The sequence below is a fragment of the Bos grunniens genome, chromosome 5, assembly GCF_055505025.1.
Source record: "Bos grunniens cultivar Pamir isolate PY7600 chromosome 5, Bosgru_T2T1.0, whole genome shotgun sequence".
Taxonomy (NCBI): domain Eukaryota; kingdom Metazoa; phylum Chordata; class Mammalia; order Artiodactyla; family Bovidae; genus Bos; species Bos grunniens.
This window is the reverse complement of record NC_141169.1, coordinates 58,237,115-58,251,568: the sequence shown is the minus strand read 5'-3', so window position 1 is coordinate 58,251,568 and position 14,454 is coordinate 58,237,115. Positions and strand designations below refer to the sequence as shown.

Here is a 14,454-nt window from a genome sequence, read left to right as displayed (position 1 = left end):
TCTTCCAGAAACAAGGAAATAACAGCATCAAGTTCTGAGTCTTTATTTCAGGCAATGGTAGTCTCTGAGGGAAGACCAGAGAAAAGACAGGCCTTGCTCTCCACCTGGGTAAATCATGACTTCACATAAGAGCACTCAGACCTGCTGTCCACTGAGGAGGGGTTTGCTCTCACCAATGGGGCAAGAGCGGAAGACCCAGGGCAGACGTAGCCACTGGGTTCTACTGTGTGGCAGCTGGGGAAGGGGGACTGCTGAGCCTTGCTTCATAAGTCTTCGCCTGATATTGGGAGAAAAGCAGGGATACTGGTTAGTGGTGGTCAATGGCAACCTCTTTGTGCTTCTCTAAAAAAAAAAAGACTAAACCATAACCCAGGTTGACTTGGTCTTGATCCTGGCTCCCTCCTCTTCTCACCAACAGGGTTTATCCTCTCTTATGTTTATGGTAAGCTCTGACCATTTCCCTCTCACCCTACAGGCTTCCCTGCTTTGAGGACCTCAGCCCTCCAGGCCTAGGGATTTGCCTTTCTGGCAGGTGGAGAACTCAGTTCACTGAGTTCTTCTCCACTGTTGATATTATTCATAACAACAGTCATTGAGATCATCATTTATTCCACTTTTGTTTCAGAACCAGGTGTTTTACTCACATTGTCTAGAGCCCTGAAAACAGCCCCACAGGACAGGTATTATGTTTCCTACTTTTCAGTGGCTCAGAAGGGTTAATTGACTTCCCCAGGGTCCCACCAGCAAGACTGCAGCCTAGACCTGTTGAACTTCCAAGTCTGGGCTCTTTCTTGGACTCTACACTTTCCCAAAGGGGTTGTTGGTTTCTTCTTCCCATGAGGAAGAGTGGTGGTGGTAATAAGGGGTAAAGGAGTGGGAGCAGGATGGCGGGGATCTCACCTGTATATCAGAGATGCAAGCAACAAAGCTGTTAGCACCAGCAAGATGCCCACGAACAGAGGAGCCTGCCTGAGGCCTGCTTCTTGCCCTATGGGTGGAATCCCAGATACGGCTGCATTCAGTGTCTACTTCCTCTAGTAGGTAACCTCTACCATCTCCCCGTGTCTTCATCCTACCTCTTGTCCAACTACCTACCAGGCATGACAAGCTGGGTGCTGACCATCGCCAGGCTATTGGCATCAGCCAAAGACACATTGAGGCAGTAGGTCCCTGAGCCACCCTTCAGTACCTGGTGCAAAACCAGCTGGCAGGCTGGGCTGGGGGGCACAGGCTGACACAGCCGCTGGGCAGGCAGCTGACACCCTGGCGATGAGATGTCCATGCAGGCTTCCTTGGGTAGCCTGGGAGAGATGTCAGCTTACGTCAGGGAATCTGGGAAGGGACACTAGACACCAGAGAACAGGACAGCAGTCACCCCAGGAGTTCTCAGGGCAACCGTGGGACACTCACCCGCCTTGGCAAGACACAGTCAGCTCAAATGCATCTCCTTCGCTGGATGACACAGCCTGTAGGATCTCAGCACTCTCAATACCCTCTGCAAAGTTGCAAGATTTTTTTAAGTCTGAGACTCCTCTACTTATCCTCCCCCAAGGCCCATGGCCAGGAAGGTCCTCGGGCTGCCTCCCTAATCCCATTCTGCCTTCATATGAAACCCCTGGGATCTGGGTATTCTCCTTGTCCAGGTGAGTAATTCCTTCCAAGGTGTGCTTCCACTGGGCAACCCTAAGCAGCACACGCCTCCCTCCACCAGCTTACGGACAATGTAGGCAAGACTCACGGACAATGTCCAGGGTGAGGGAAAAGGAGCCATAGCGATACAGAACACAATCCAGGGGGGCTTGGCGCTTCTCCAGGACTAAGGTGGCAGCGTCATCCGGCAGGGGACTCAGGGACCCTAGAGGAGAGGATTAAAGAGGCAAAGTCAAGAAGCAAATGACTAACCTGAAAACAGGCCCAACAGGCATTTTTCCAGGTAGAGTCAGAGCTACTGGATCCAGGCTTAGAATCAGACAAGAGCTGGAAACTCTCATTTTTTAAGATAAAGAAAGGCCCAAGAGAAATGACTGCCCCAGAGTCACAGGGTTAGAGTCGGAATTTTAGACATCCCAAATGTTTATCACACCCTACACTGTGCCAGGTCCTGGGTCAGACATTTGACATGTGTTAAGTCATAGTGTCACTATCTCACTTCTCCCCTTTTAGTATTCCTACCACAATTCCAGGTAAACCTACTTTGGGATGGGAATCCAGGGGTGGGAAGTGGTGTCAGAAAGATTTCTGTGTTTACACTTAATCAGAAAATGAGGTATAAGTATTATCTAATGATCACATGGGGCTTTCTAGGTGGCTCAGGTAAAGAATCCACCTGCCAATTCGGGTTTAATCCCTGGGCAGGGAAAATCCCCTGGAGAAGGGAATGGCCACCCACTCCAGTATTCTTGCCTGGAGAATTCTATGGACAGAGGAGCCTGGTGACCCATAGTCCATGAGGTCACAAAGAGTCAGACATGACTGAGCACCACCACCAAATGATCACACACTGCTTCCTGAACTTCTCTTCGGGAAGAGAGAATAAGCTGTCTACCCCTGGCCTAGGAGAAGACCCTGGTTTCCTGAACTCTGGATCTATTCTGTGCCATTAAGAGGGACTTAGGGGGTTTTAAAACCAGTGAAGATTCTGAGGGGACTCCACTGCTAAGCTAAGGATTGAGTAACATCTGGGTCCTGAGCAATTCTTTCAGGTCTTCAGAGCTGTGACAAATGCCCCACCTCTATGAACTCATTCATGGTGGCCCCCTTACCTGCAGTACCTTCTGTAGGCATGAATGAGCTGGTATTTGAACCCGCAGGCTCAGGAGTGGACACCTCTCCAGCTGTGGTCTCCACCAGCTCTGGAGTTGTTCCCTGTGTAACTGTGGTTCCAGAGGGCTCTGTAGTTGACACTTCAGGTGTCCTACCTGTAGCTTTTGCAGTTGGCATCTCCACTGGTGTGGTACTTAAGACTTCAGAGGTTGCCACCTGCTCAGGTGTGGTACCTACATCCTCTGTGGTTGGCACCCACCCAACTGTGGTGCCAGGGGCCTCTGCAGTTGGCACCTGGCCAGGTGTGGTGCCCATGACTTCTGTAGTAGGCACTTGGCCAGCTGTGGTTCCAGGAGCCTCTGCAGTTGTCACATGCCTATCTGTAGTGCCTGGAACTGGAGAGGAGCCACAGGAGGTGAGAGGAATGGCAGCCTGCAGCACCACCTGTGCAGTGACTGGGCCAGACTCTAGGTAAGTGTGAGTGACCGTGAGTGCCCGAGAGATCAGGGTCCCTGTACTGTCACCAAAGTCCCAGGTGTAGGAAAGGTCAGCCCCAGCCAAATAGCCACTGGGATCATGGAGCTGGAGGGCAAAGGTCAGAGGCTGCTTTCTCAGGAAGCGCTTGTTCCTTCCATCCAAGGCCTGCAGCTGAGACACACTCACGGAGAAGGGCACCTGGTCTGGGATTGGAGTCAGAGAAAGTGAGAACCATAAGTTCTTCTTTCTGTCAGCTTCTTCTTTCACAGCCATATTTTTCAACCAACCCAAGCTGCCTGGCCCTTCACGGGCTCCAAGCCCCACATCCCTCTGCCCACATCTTCCTGGTTCTGCCCCTGCAAGGTTACACACCATTTCCTCTTTCCCCTTTCCTGTCCAGCCCAGCCTCCCCACCTTCTCCTGCCCTGCAACTGGCCTTGTCCCCTCCTCAGTCCTTACCAGTAATGGTGAAGGCTGAACTGGAGTGAGCGAGGGGCACATAGCTCTGGGACCCCCGGCGGTGGTAGACAGTCACTTCCATGTTATATGTGCCCAGCACTGCCTTGTCTGTCCCGATGCTCAGTCCAGACACTGGGCCCCCCAGAACTTGCCAGTATTGGTCTGAGGTTTTTGGAAAGAAGAGTAGGGAAGGGGGTTACTGGTCAAAGGAGACTGGGGCAGGGTTAGAGATGGAACCAGAGAAGGAAGGTCAGGAGATGTATCAAGGATGGTTATTTCAGAGAGTTTAAGCTTGCATATGTTGGGCAGGAAAAAAGTCCTTATGAGAGGGTCCATGGGATGGGACTATAATTGGAGCAGGGCTCCCAGAAAGAAGTATAATAGAGTTGACTAGGTGCTGTGGAAGAGGAAGGAGTCATGGGGGAAGTGAAGATTAGGGAAACTCACAGAATTTAAGGATGAGACCAAAAGAAAGGGGATCAGGTAGGAAGAAGTGAATTTAAGTGTGAATGACAGGCCAGAGAAGGGAAACTCTTACCCCAGGTCTTCCAGACATAAACAAAGCATCTTTTCTGAGATAGAGGGCCAGAAGGGCAGGGCTCCCCATCGGGGAAGATGCAGGTATCATCAGGTTCTTGGGGATATACCAGCTGTCCTCCCCACACCTGGCTCCCTGAAAAGAAGACAGCAAGTCTCCCTCAATCCCTGGCATTCCTCACTGTACACCAAAACCTTTAACATGACTCCCAGAGAGGGGCTCCAGGAATACTGCCTAGCTACCAAAATACATTCTCCTTGGTATAACCTATTTGGAGTGGTAGAAGGGAGAATGGAAACTATAAAAGATTCCTGTGTATATACTTAAGGGGTTTCCCAGGTGGCTCAGTGGTAAAGAATACACCTGCCAATGCAGGAAACACAGGAGACGAGGATTCAATCCCTGTGTTGAAAGATCCCCTGGAGGAAGAAATGGCAACCTGCTCCAGTATTCTTGCCTGGGCAATCCCATGGGCAGAGGAGCTTTCGCGGGCTACAGTCCATGGGGTTGCAAAGAGTCAGACACGACTGAGCCACTGAGCACACACATGTATATTCTTACACTGGATACAAATTGGTAGGCCATGTATCAAAATGTCTAGGATGATGTGCTCTAGCTAGTGGGATAAAAGTAAAAATAACAGCATCAATTAATACTGTAGGCTAGGACCTGGGTTCGATCCCTGAGTTGGGAAGATCCCCTGGAGGAGTGCATGGTGACCCACTCCAGTATTCTTGCCTGCAGAATCCACATGGACAGAGGAGCCTGGTGGGCTACAGTCCATGGGGTTGCAAAGCGTCTAAACTAAGGTACTAAGCACAGCACAGGGCAGGCATTATGCTAAAATCTTTATATATTATCACATTTTAATCCTTACAAGAACCTTTTAAAGTGTTATCATCCCCATTCTATAGATAAGGGAATGGAAGAACAAAACAATTCAGTGACTTGTCCAGGGTCACATACTGGTAACCAGTTTAAATCCAAGTCTATCCAACTTCTATGTCCACTGGGTCTTCTGTGCCCCATTTGGGGAACTATAATTTTTTTTCTTTTTGGTTTATCTGTGTTTTCTAATTTTTCTGCAGTGAATATGTGTTACATATATAATTTGTAAAAAAAAAAAAAAAGAGGAGGAGGATTCCTTGAGCTCATTGGGGATAGCAGGGATTCTGGACCTTGGGAAGGAGGCAGAGAGGTACTCACCATTGATGATGGTGTTGTTGGCCCAAATGACCTGCCCGTCTGGCAGCACCTTTTGGCTTTTAGGAAAGTGCAAGGCAATAGAGAAGGAAGCATTTGCCCCAATCAGTGTAGGCCCATCATTGCTGACCTTCAGGGATATGTGGCCACCTGAAAAGGGCAGCTGCATTAATTAGCTCCTTGGCTTCTCCTCCCTGTATGCCTTTTCCTTCCCTATCTTCCTAAGTACATTCAACCCTGTTCCCCTCCCCACCCATTTCCACCATATCCTCCCTGGAAATTGCCAAGTTCCTACCTCTCCAGCAGTCAGGCCCCTGGCTTTCTGTCCACTCTGGATACAGCTGTCTGTTCCATGCTTTAATTCTGAGCTGCCTTGAGACACCAAGCCAGTCCCTGTCTCTGGATCCTAAAAAGGAAGATATACTATGAGGGCCCTCAAATCATTACTCACTCCCTTCTCAGGGGACAACAGTGTCTGTGACACATCATTCATTCTCACATTCAAAGTGCATTAAAAAAATATATTTAACTGCACTAGGACTTAGTTGCAGCACGAGGGATCTTCGATTAGTTGTGGCATGTGAGGTCAGGTAGTTGTGGCATGCAAACTCTTAGTTGTGACCTGTGGGATCTAGTTCCCTGACCTGAGATTGAACCCTGGTCCCCTGCATTGGGAGCACAGAGCCTTAGCCACTTGATGGACAACAAGGGAAGTTCCTTAAAGTGCATTTTAATCTACTGAATACCCACCACGTACCAGGCACTGGGCTAGGTGCAAAGAACTTAAGAAATGAAAAAGAAATGGTTCTGAAGGGGTTCAGGTTAAAGTATATGAAATAGACATATACATAAATTACTATAATCCAAGGCATTGCTTAATATGAGCCATAATAGACATGCACAATGTATAACAAAATGATAGATTTTAAACAGGTAAATTGTACTCTGGTCGACTGAAGAAGACAGTAAATAGTTGGCTGGGGCATAAAGCATTCTAGGCAGAAGGCCATGAGCAGACACTAGCAATGTGGCTGATGTACATCATGAGAGATGAGGCCAAGAAGATAGAGTGGGGGCTTTGAGTGCCAGGCAAAGGAGTTTGGACTTTATCCTGTAGGCAACGGCACCTCAGACGATTTTGTTTGTTGTACTGATATATGGCATATACCATAAAACTTACCCTTCAAAAGCTTTTTGAATATGATCAGATTTGTGTTTTAGAAGGATCACTTTGGCAAGCAGTGAGAAGGATGGACTAGAGGCAAGTAGAAATTGGGAGTGGGGACAAACAAAATGATTATAACTGACCAAGAAAGATGTCTGAAAAAAAGTGATGTGATGGCTCTGCATGTGTCTCCCCAAGGTCCAACAACTATCAGCATTTTGTCACATTTGCTTTATCTATCCTTTATTTTTGTTGTTCGTTTGTTTTTTGGCTGAAGCATTCAAAAGCAAATCCCAGACATCATGTTATTTTAAAACCCTACAAATTCAGTAGGTTTCTGTAAAAAAATATTTTTTTTTCTTAAATAAACACAATGTTAATTCACACTAAACAAAATTATCAAACTCAGTCCATGCAAAATTTCATGAACTATATAAAAATGTCTTCTTATGATTTTAAAAATCTGGATCCAAAAAGTAAGCACAACATATTAAGAGCCTTGGGTGGACACATATGAACAGGATATTTCCAGAATACAATAACGAACATAGTAAAAGAATAAGACTTGAAATGACACCATGAATGAGGGAAGTCAGATCAAGGAGAAGTTCCAAGAAGTCTGTGAGACCAGGGATCTAGAGAAAGGGGGCACTGGGGTACAATGTAGATATTTCTGCACATCACAGACTATCCTCACTCCATCTCTAATTGATTCTCTTGGGGGAGGATCTAGAATTATCCCACTGAATACCTCACCACAAGAACAAGAGAATCATAAGATGCCCCATTCTTTCTCCACTCCCAATCCTCCCTCCTCAGAGCAGCACGGGACATTCCAGACCCTCTCACCATCCCCACCCCACCCGCCTTGCTCCTGTCACGAGGCCCCAATCCCCCAGAGCCCTTTCATGTGATGCTCAGCTGAGACCCTTCTGCCTGTCTCTTCCAGCCCCAGAACAAAAGCCTGGGCTGTGTTCACCCATGCCCATCCCAAAGAGGGGATGAGGTGCCTCATTACCCTTCTATCCAATACCACATCCTCTTTCTCCTTTCTCCTATCTTTCTCTATCTCCTAAATACCCTATCCCAAGTGCCTGAGACAAAGCCTAAATGAGTTTCCAGTCATTTTACTACCTTGGCACCCATGTTCCAGCTCACTATTCAGAGCATCTCAAAATTAGGGCCACGGAGACATACTGTTCTCTCACCCATCCAGGTAGATGGGGTTGTTTTCAGGTTCAGTCCCAAGTGCCTGAACACACATGCACCCAAATCTTCATGTGGGGAGGGAGCTCAGTTGCCCATGTCCTCACTAAATCAAATGGGTGGGAGACACCTGAAGCACTACTGATATCTTCCATTTTAGGGAGAGAAAAACCAGAGCAGGTGTGCAACCCCAAATTCACACTTGTTCATGTCCAACATCCCACACTCACCTTCTGTGGTCCCTACAGCCAGAAGAACACCCATCAGAGCCACATGGAGAAGGTATTTTCTCAGCACCAGATCCATCCTGTTCTTCCTTCCAGCAACCAAAGACTCTGGGGCACTGGACAAACCCCTGTATAAGAAGGGGGTGCTTATTTGCATAGCCCTTCCTCCCCTCCCTCCAGGCAAATCCTGGGAGGAGCAGAAGGACCTGAGAAAGAACTGAGTAGGGATCCTGGTCCCTGGACATCCTGCTACTCATTGACAGTTTCTGACTTCACAAGGTCAGTCTCATTTTAAAGCACTCCATCTCCCCTCGGGGGGAAAAAATGACTGAAGGACAGCTACAAAACATAACACGTACCAGACACACAGTTCATCATTGGAGAGAGGATCAATCTATTGTGAGTCAAACCAGGAACCTCTCAAAATAACTGTAGAAGCAGTGACCCTGGATCCAAAAACAGACAGTATTGGGGTAGGCTGAGAGAAGCGGGACAACGACTCTTCGGAGCCCCAGGAAACCCTTACAATGAGATTTCCAGTTTCCTGCTTTCAGAGGAGGCTCCAGGGCGAGGTGGAATTTAATCTTAGATCAATACATATTTTCCTAGGGGTAGCGAATTAGAGATCAGGAAATCCCTATAGACTCAGGACACAGGGAGACAACTCGATCCCAAATCAGATACTTGGAAAAAGGTGTTCAGTCTCCCCTCCCAGATAAAAATTTATCCTTAATACTCCTCGGAACCAAAGTTGCTCTGGGTGGGGTCGTTTGCAGCGAGGGACGCAAGGATGGCCCCGCCCTCCATGACGTAGACCAATAGGAAGATCTGAGGGAGGAGCCAGGGAAACGCGGGAAGGAGAGGCGGGGCTTCTGGTGGCGGTAGGGAACTACAGGGGGGAGGCGGCAATATTGTTTCAAGTTGGACAAATTGACAAGAGCGGGAGATACACTGCGTTCCATCCCGACCTCGGGTCGCGGTGCTGGGCCCTGTTTCCCTCCTTGGCCCCCGAGAACTGGGTGCCGTTTTCTGCAGGGTTCCCAGGCCCCCGCTCCAGGGCCGGGCTGACCCGACTCGCTAGCGCTTCATGGAGAACTTCCAAAAAGTGGAAAAGATCGGAGAGGGCACGTACGGAGTTGTGTACAAAGCCAAAAACAAGTTGACGGGAGAAGTGGTGGCGCTTAAAAAAATCCGCCTGGACACGTGAGTGGCCTCTGTACCCGGGACTCCTGACTCGGGAGCTCCTTGAGTGCCCCCCACCCCCACCGCAACAGGCGGGTAGCCTTCCAGGGACCGGAAGGTAGCAGGGAGGGAAGTCTTTTGAAGTGGAGAGGTGGGTTGAAGGACGAGTAGAAGGTTTCCCGGTGGAGACTATAGGGTAGTGTCGAATCCATGGGAAATTTCCTCCCCCAAAGCGGTTAATGTCCCCAAATGTACAGTCAGAAAGAGTCAGGAAGAGGAAGGAGCCTTTTGAGATGGGATCCAGGACTCCCCGACGAGGAGATGGGTTTTGTGATAAGCGGTAAAGAGCACCCTTATAAATGACTAGACGAGCCCTCAGTACTCCAACCCCACCCGCATCTTAGAATTCTCTCTTTCAAAAGAATGGCAGTTGAACCTCACTGGCACCTCTAGAGAGGCTGGGTGCTGTTACTCCCCCCCGACATACATACACTTTTCCCCCTTTTAACTTCACCTTCACCAAGAGGCTTTGCTAACCTAACCCTGGGCAAAGAAGAAATGATGATCTTAAAGTGTCTAAAAAGCCACTCCTGTCCATCCATGAATTAACCCCTGAAGCACCCTTTCTCTCACTTTCGTAGGGGATGCTGGGATGGTGGGGGCTGGGGGTGGTGTGGGGGGAATGACTGTACTGCTGAGGGAAGAGGAATATTTGTAACCACATTCCCATCTCTGCTTTCCCAACTTCTCCAAGTGAGACAGAGGGTGTACCCAGTACTGCCATACGAGAGATCTCTCTGCTTAAGGAGCTTAATCACCCTAATATTGTCAAGTAAGTATGTATCTGGGAGGTGGGAGGTGCTCTGACAGTAAAGGAGGATGTCTTCTGTTTGTATTATCTGGGCCTTTCTCTCCCTCACGTGTATTCCTGGACCTCCCCCTTCCCTAGGCTGCTGGATGTCATTCACACAGAAAACAAACTCTACCTGGTTTTTGAGTTTCTGCACCAGGATCTCAAGAAATTCATGGATGCCTCTGCGCTCACTGGCATTCCTCTTCCGCTCATAAAGGTACTCCTTTTCATCAACTCCTCCCCAACATGGGCGTGTCTTAGGGGGACTGAAGGCAGACAGTCTGGACTGAGTGTTGATTTGTGATCTTGGCTTCCTTCCCAGCCTTCACCCCCCGACACACACACACATACACACCTTTTCTTGTGGCTCTTTCACTGCTCATTATGCTTTAACCCTAGGGCTGGGCAGGGGAATCAAAGACGTTGAAACTCTAGTGAGTCAACTTAGCAGCTCAGGTGGAAGGTTCTTGAGATGAAACTCAGATAAATGGGACTGGGGGGTACTTGGTAGACGCCTCCAGAAAGCCCTTCCACCTGTTTGGTGGGAGCAATAGCCAGTGAGTCTCTGTTGTCCGTTTTTCTGGGTTCCTTACTTCAGAAGCTACTTTCGATCAACCAGCAAACATCCAACACATATTTATTGAACACCTTCAATGTGCTGGTCTCACGATATGGAACATAAATGCAAAACTGAATGAGACCTGATTTTATCCTCAATGGATTGACAATCCAATTGGAGAAATAGCTTGAAAACATATAATTACAATTTAATTAGTAAAGGCTTTAGTAGAACTTTGGAGTTACAGAGGAGACCCTAATCTGCTCATGGTGGTGGAAAAACACAGTCTTTTCTCTCCCCTTGTCAGAGCTACTTGTTCCAGCTGCTCCAGGGCCTAGCTTTCTGCCACTCTCATCGAGTCCTGCACCGAGACCTTAAACCTCAGAACCTGCTTATCAACGCAGATGGGTCCATCAAGCTAGCAGACTTTGGACTAGCCAGAGCTTTTGGGGTCCCTGTTCGTACTTATACCCACGAGGTGAGTCCTCCTCTGCATGTCTTCTCTGAACTCCCTGGGAGCTGTTAACAAGGACATTCACAGAGTTTTTAGTAACTATCTGGCCAGCAGTTTCTCACTACATGGAAAGTATTTCTGACACCCCGAGAGGTCTTAGAGTATGCATAGAGTTCATATATTGATAGATACCGAGCCAGGAGACAGGTGGAAGACATGAAATTTAAAATTATGACCATTTGCCTCAAGTTTTCCAAGAGGTTGCAAATTGGGGGTTCAGAATATATGTTCCCCAGAACCATGGATTAGGCTAACTCTAGGCTAAGAAGTTGTACCCAGTTATTTTACTTAGGGGCAATGAGAGGGAAGGGAAGGATGTAGGGATAGAAGCTGCTTGTTAAGAATTGAGTTAGCAGAATAGTGTTTAGGAACTGACATGTGGGTATCTTCATGTCCTGTACTCTTGTCCTTAGGTGGTGACTCTGTGGTACCGAGCACCGGAAATCCTTCTGGGCTGCAAATACTACTCCACAGCAGTGGACATATGGAGCCTCGGTTGCATCTTTGCTGAGATGGTATGGAGGCATGCCCATGGTCTACCCAGCCCACTCCTTCCCACACTCAAGAACAACAGAACTGTTTCTTGGCCCAGACCCATGGTCCTTCTCTTATCACAGGGTTTTTCCTCTAGAGTAGCACAAAGAGGGTGGTGGAGAAAGGAGAGGGCTGTCATCGCTGATGTCAACCACAATGTTAGGATAGCCTCAAACAGCTTAGCATCTAGTATACAAATCTTATCTCAAACTGAGCTAAATCATTTCTGCAACTGCGCTAGCTTTAGCCTACATATATTTGGGAAAATAAGTTCCATTTAGCATCTCCTTCATTTGCCTATAGACCTTATTTTAGGGCATCAGGAAGTGGTGAGGCCAGCTGTATTCACCTTATCCACACCTTTTATTTAAACTTCAGACATGTCCCCCCCTCAACCTCTGGCTTTTCAGATTGAAGGATCCCTGAGGCCCAGCCTTATAAGGGAGCTCTCATTCCCTTTAATACAACAGTGGAGTGAGCTGAGTTTTCGAATCAAATCAGCAGTATGTTTTATGGTCCCTTATCTGGGTTGTAACTGGGGGCATGGAGACCATTAGCCCATATATATAACATGCATTTATCCCCCAGTGCAATACTTTACAATTGCCCATATACGTCTCTCAATTCATCAAAAAATATTTGTTAAGCACCTAGTGTGTACCCAGCACCATGCTAGGTGCTGTGGGGAACACAGAAGAAATGGAAGACACAGTCTCTGCCCGCTGTGCTCCTATCTAGAAGTGGCTGCATCACAAGGAGGGGGGATGACCGCAGTGTCTACCCCATACCCCGTGAGTGGCTTGACATCCCTTTGCTACATGTCAGTGGCACCCCAGACATTCACCCCCTCCCAGCCCCACCCAGCCTTGGGGATCTGCAAAGCCGTGGTTGGGGGAAGGAAGGAGGGAGCGAGGAGGCAGATGAAGGGACTTCATTGTCTCAGGCTCTGTGTGACTGACCCCATGAAAGACCCTGGGGAGGGAGTCAGGGGGCCCTACTGACCTTCCACTGCCTGTGGGAACCTCCATTATCCTTTGGGCAGTTCTGATTGACGTCAATGTCAGTCTTGGCCTTTCCTCTTTCCCCATTTTCAGGTGACCCGCCGGGCCCTATTCCCCGGAGATTCTGAGATCGACCAACTCTTCCGGATCTTTCGGACCCTGGGAACCCCAGATGAGGTGGTTTGGCCAGGAGTTACTTCTATGCCTGATTATAAGCCAAGTTTCCCCAAGTGGGCCAGGCAGGATTTTAGCAAAGTGGTGCCTCCCCTGGATGAAGATGGACGGAGCTTGTTATCGGTGAGACTAGGGAGTGGGCATCCATTTCCTCTTGTTCCCTCCCCCTGGGCAGAGTTTTTCTAGCATGAAGGAAGAATGAGGCCCTGGACTCCAGGTCTCAGCATTTCCCTTGTCTCTGCTTCCCTCTTGTTAGATATAGGGAGGAGGAAATGGGAACTCGGGGTGAAAGAATTCTGTTTCCCAGTTTCTCAATACCTGCTGCCCATTTAGTCCATTACCACATTACTGAAGTCAGCATGCATCTCTCCCTCCAGCAAATGCTGCACTACGACCCTAACAAGCGGATTTCAGCCAAGGCAGCTCTGGCTCACCCTTTCTTCCAAGATGTGACCAAGCCAGTACCTCACCTTCGACTCTGATCGCCTTCTCAAGCCCCTACCCCCAGTATCACCCTCTTCTCCAGTGTGAGTGTGATCTGGCTCAGCCCGGGCGCTTAGCTCACTGATCTTGTCTGGTTGCCTTAGCACTCAGCTGCCCCTCTTAGCCAATCCACTCTGGAGTGATGGGGTGGAGGGAAGAAATAGGCGGAATTGAAAGGACGCTTCAGTATTAGATGCACTTAAGTCAGCCTCCACTACCCTCTCTCCCTCCTCTTAGTCGTTGCTTAAGAGGGCTGGTATTTTTTTAAAAAGACAAAAAAAAAAAAGACTTTCTCCTCCGTCCACATAAGTTTGCCATCCCAGTCTCTGAAAGCCCCACTATTAATTATTTTCTGTATCTGGGATGATAAAGACCCCAAGCCTCCAGAGCCACTGTGTAAGGCCAACTTATAGCAGTGGGGGCTAAGTTGGAACTTTAAAAACCACACAAAACAAAAACATTATGGAGGGGCCTGTTTCAAAGAATTAGGTTTAAAAAAATAGATCCAACCGGTTTATACCCTAGTTTTAGTGTTTCATCTCACCTAACTCTGGGAGACTCAAGACTCCCAGCCTCTGTGGTCCCAGTGGGGCTGCAGTAGAAATGATGGCTCCTAGGTTTCTTGCCTGTCCCTCCTATGGGCAAGATGTGTCTAGGAGGCTCTGGGACAGGGACTGTGCTTCACCTTGGCCTTATTAGGCAAGTAAAAGATATTTGAATTTTTCTCTTACGATTCTTAAGGTGCTAGGTCCCATTTTCCTCTGAAGGCCACCCCGTATAAGTTAAGGTTGAGACATCATTTTGAGAATTCTGACACTTAGGGCTGTGACTGAGTGGGGACATTGGGGGAAAAATATTTCTTTAAAAGAAGGATGAACAATTATATTTATATTTCAGTTTATAGTAGTTTTTTAAGTGGGAATGGGTGGGGATTTGTTGCCATGTGCACCTTGGGGTCTGTAATGCAAATATGTTTGTTTTTTTTTTTTAAGCTTTTTTTCTTTTTATGATTTTGTCTCTCTTCTCCCACCTTTTGTCCTTGAGTGTTCTTGCTGTTAATATTATTTGTAATTTAGTTTGTAACTGATTAAAAAAAGTTCCTAGTTTTACAGTTCA

General features: G+C 48.0%; 2 protein-coding genes across 7 annotated transcripts; one reads left to right on the top strand and one right to left on the bottom strand.

Annotated features, from left to right (window-relative positions):
- Window positions 1–27: 27 nt before the first annotated feature.
- PMEL (premelanosome protein) lies at window positions 28–8,796 on the bottom strand. Of its 5 annotated transcripts, none has more exons than XM_086400660.1 (12): window positions 8,398–8,796; window positions 8,042–8,166; window positions 5,736–5,846; window positions 5,444–5,590; window positions 4,238–4,372; window positions 3,700–3,861; window positions 2,763–3,443; window positions 1,739–1,855; window positions 1,411–1,495; window positions 1,096–1,301; window positions 901–988; window positions 28–277 (listed from the first exon to the last, which is right to left on the bottom strand). In XM_086400660.1, exons 2-12 carry the CDS (start codon window positions 8,115–8,117, stop codon window positions 136–138), a joined length of 1,950 nt encoding a protein of 649 aa, XP_086256786.1. In that variant the 5' UTR covers window positions 8,118–8,166; window positions 8,398–8,796; the 3' UTR covers window positions 28–135. The 5 variants fall into 5 exon arrangements, with proteins under 5 accessions (XP_086256786.1, XP_086256787.1, XP_086256788.1 ...); XM_086400661.1 differs by having other exon boundaries at window positions 2,772–3,443; XM_086400662.1 differs by lacking the exon at window positions 8,398–8,796 and adding an exon at window positions 8,245–8,330 and having other exon boundaries at window positions 8,042–8,144.
- Window positions 8,797–8,890: 94 nt separating this feature from the next.
- CDK2 (cyclin dependent kinase 2) lies at window positions 8,891–14,454 on the top strand. Of its 2 annotated transcripts, XM_086400673.1 has the most exons (8): window positions 8,891–9,241; window positions 9,975–10,052; window positions 10,170–10,290; window positions 10,940–11,110; window positions 11,560–11,661; window positions 12,328–12,471; window positions 12,775–12,978; window positions 13,233–14,454. In XM_086400673.1, the coding sequence occupies exons 1-8, from the start codon at window positions 9,126–9,128 to the stop codon at window positions 13,335–13,337; spliced, it is 1,041 nt and encodes a 346-aa protein (XP_086256799.1). In that variant the 5' UTR covers window positions 8,891–9,125; the 3' UTR covers window positions 13,338–14,454. The 2 variants fall into 2 exon arrangements, with proteins under 2 accessions (XP_086256799.1, XP_086256800.1); XM_086400674.1 differs by lacking the exon at window positions 12,328–12,471.

Coding starts and splice junctions, on each gene's coding strand:
- PMEL (XM_086400662.1), bottom strand. CDS start 8,295: ATGAGTAGCAGGATGTCCAGGGACCAGGATCCCTACTCAGTTCTTTCT. Junction 5,591..5,735: donor GGGGCCTGACTGCTGGAGAG/GTAGGAACTTGG, acceptor TGCCCTTTTCAG/GTGGCCACATATCCCTGAAG. Junction 1,496..1,738: donor CCTCACCCTGGACATTGTCC/GTGAGTCTTGCC, acceptor GCAACTTTGCAG/AGGGTATTGAGAGTGCTGAG.
- CDK2 (XM_086400673.1), top strand. CDS start 9,126: ATGGAGAACTTCCAAAAAGTGGAAAAGATCGGAGAGGGCACGTACGGA. Junction 11,111..11,559: donor TTCGTACTTATACCCACGAG/GTGAGTCCTCCT, acceptor TCTTGTCCTTAG/GTGGTGACTCTGTGGTACCG. Junction 12,472..12,774: donor CAGTGTCTACCCCATACCCC/GTGAGTGGCTTG, acceptor CCCCATTTTCAG/GTGACCCGCCGGGCCCTATT.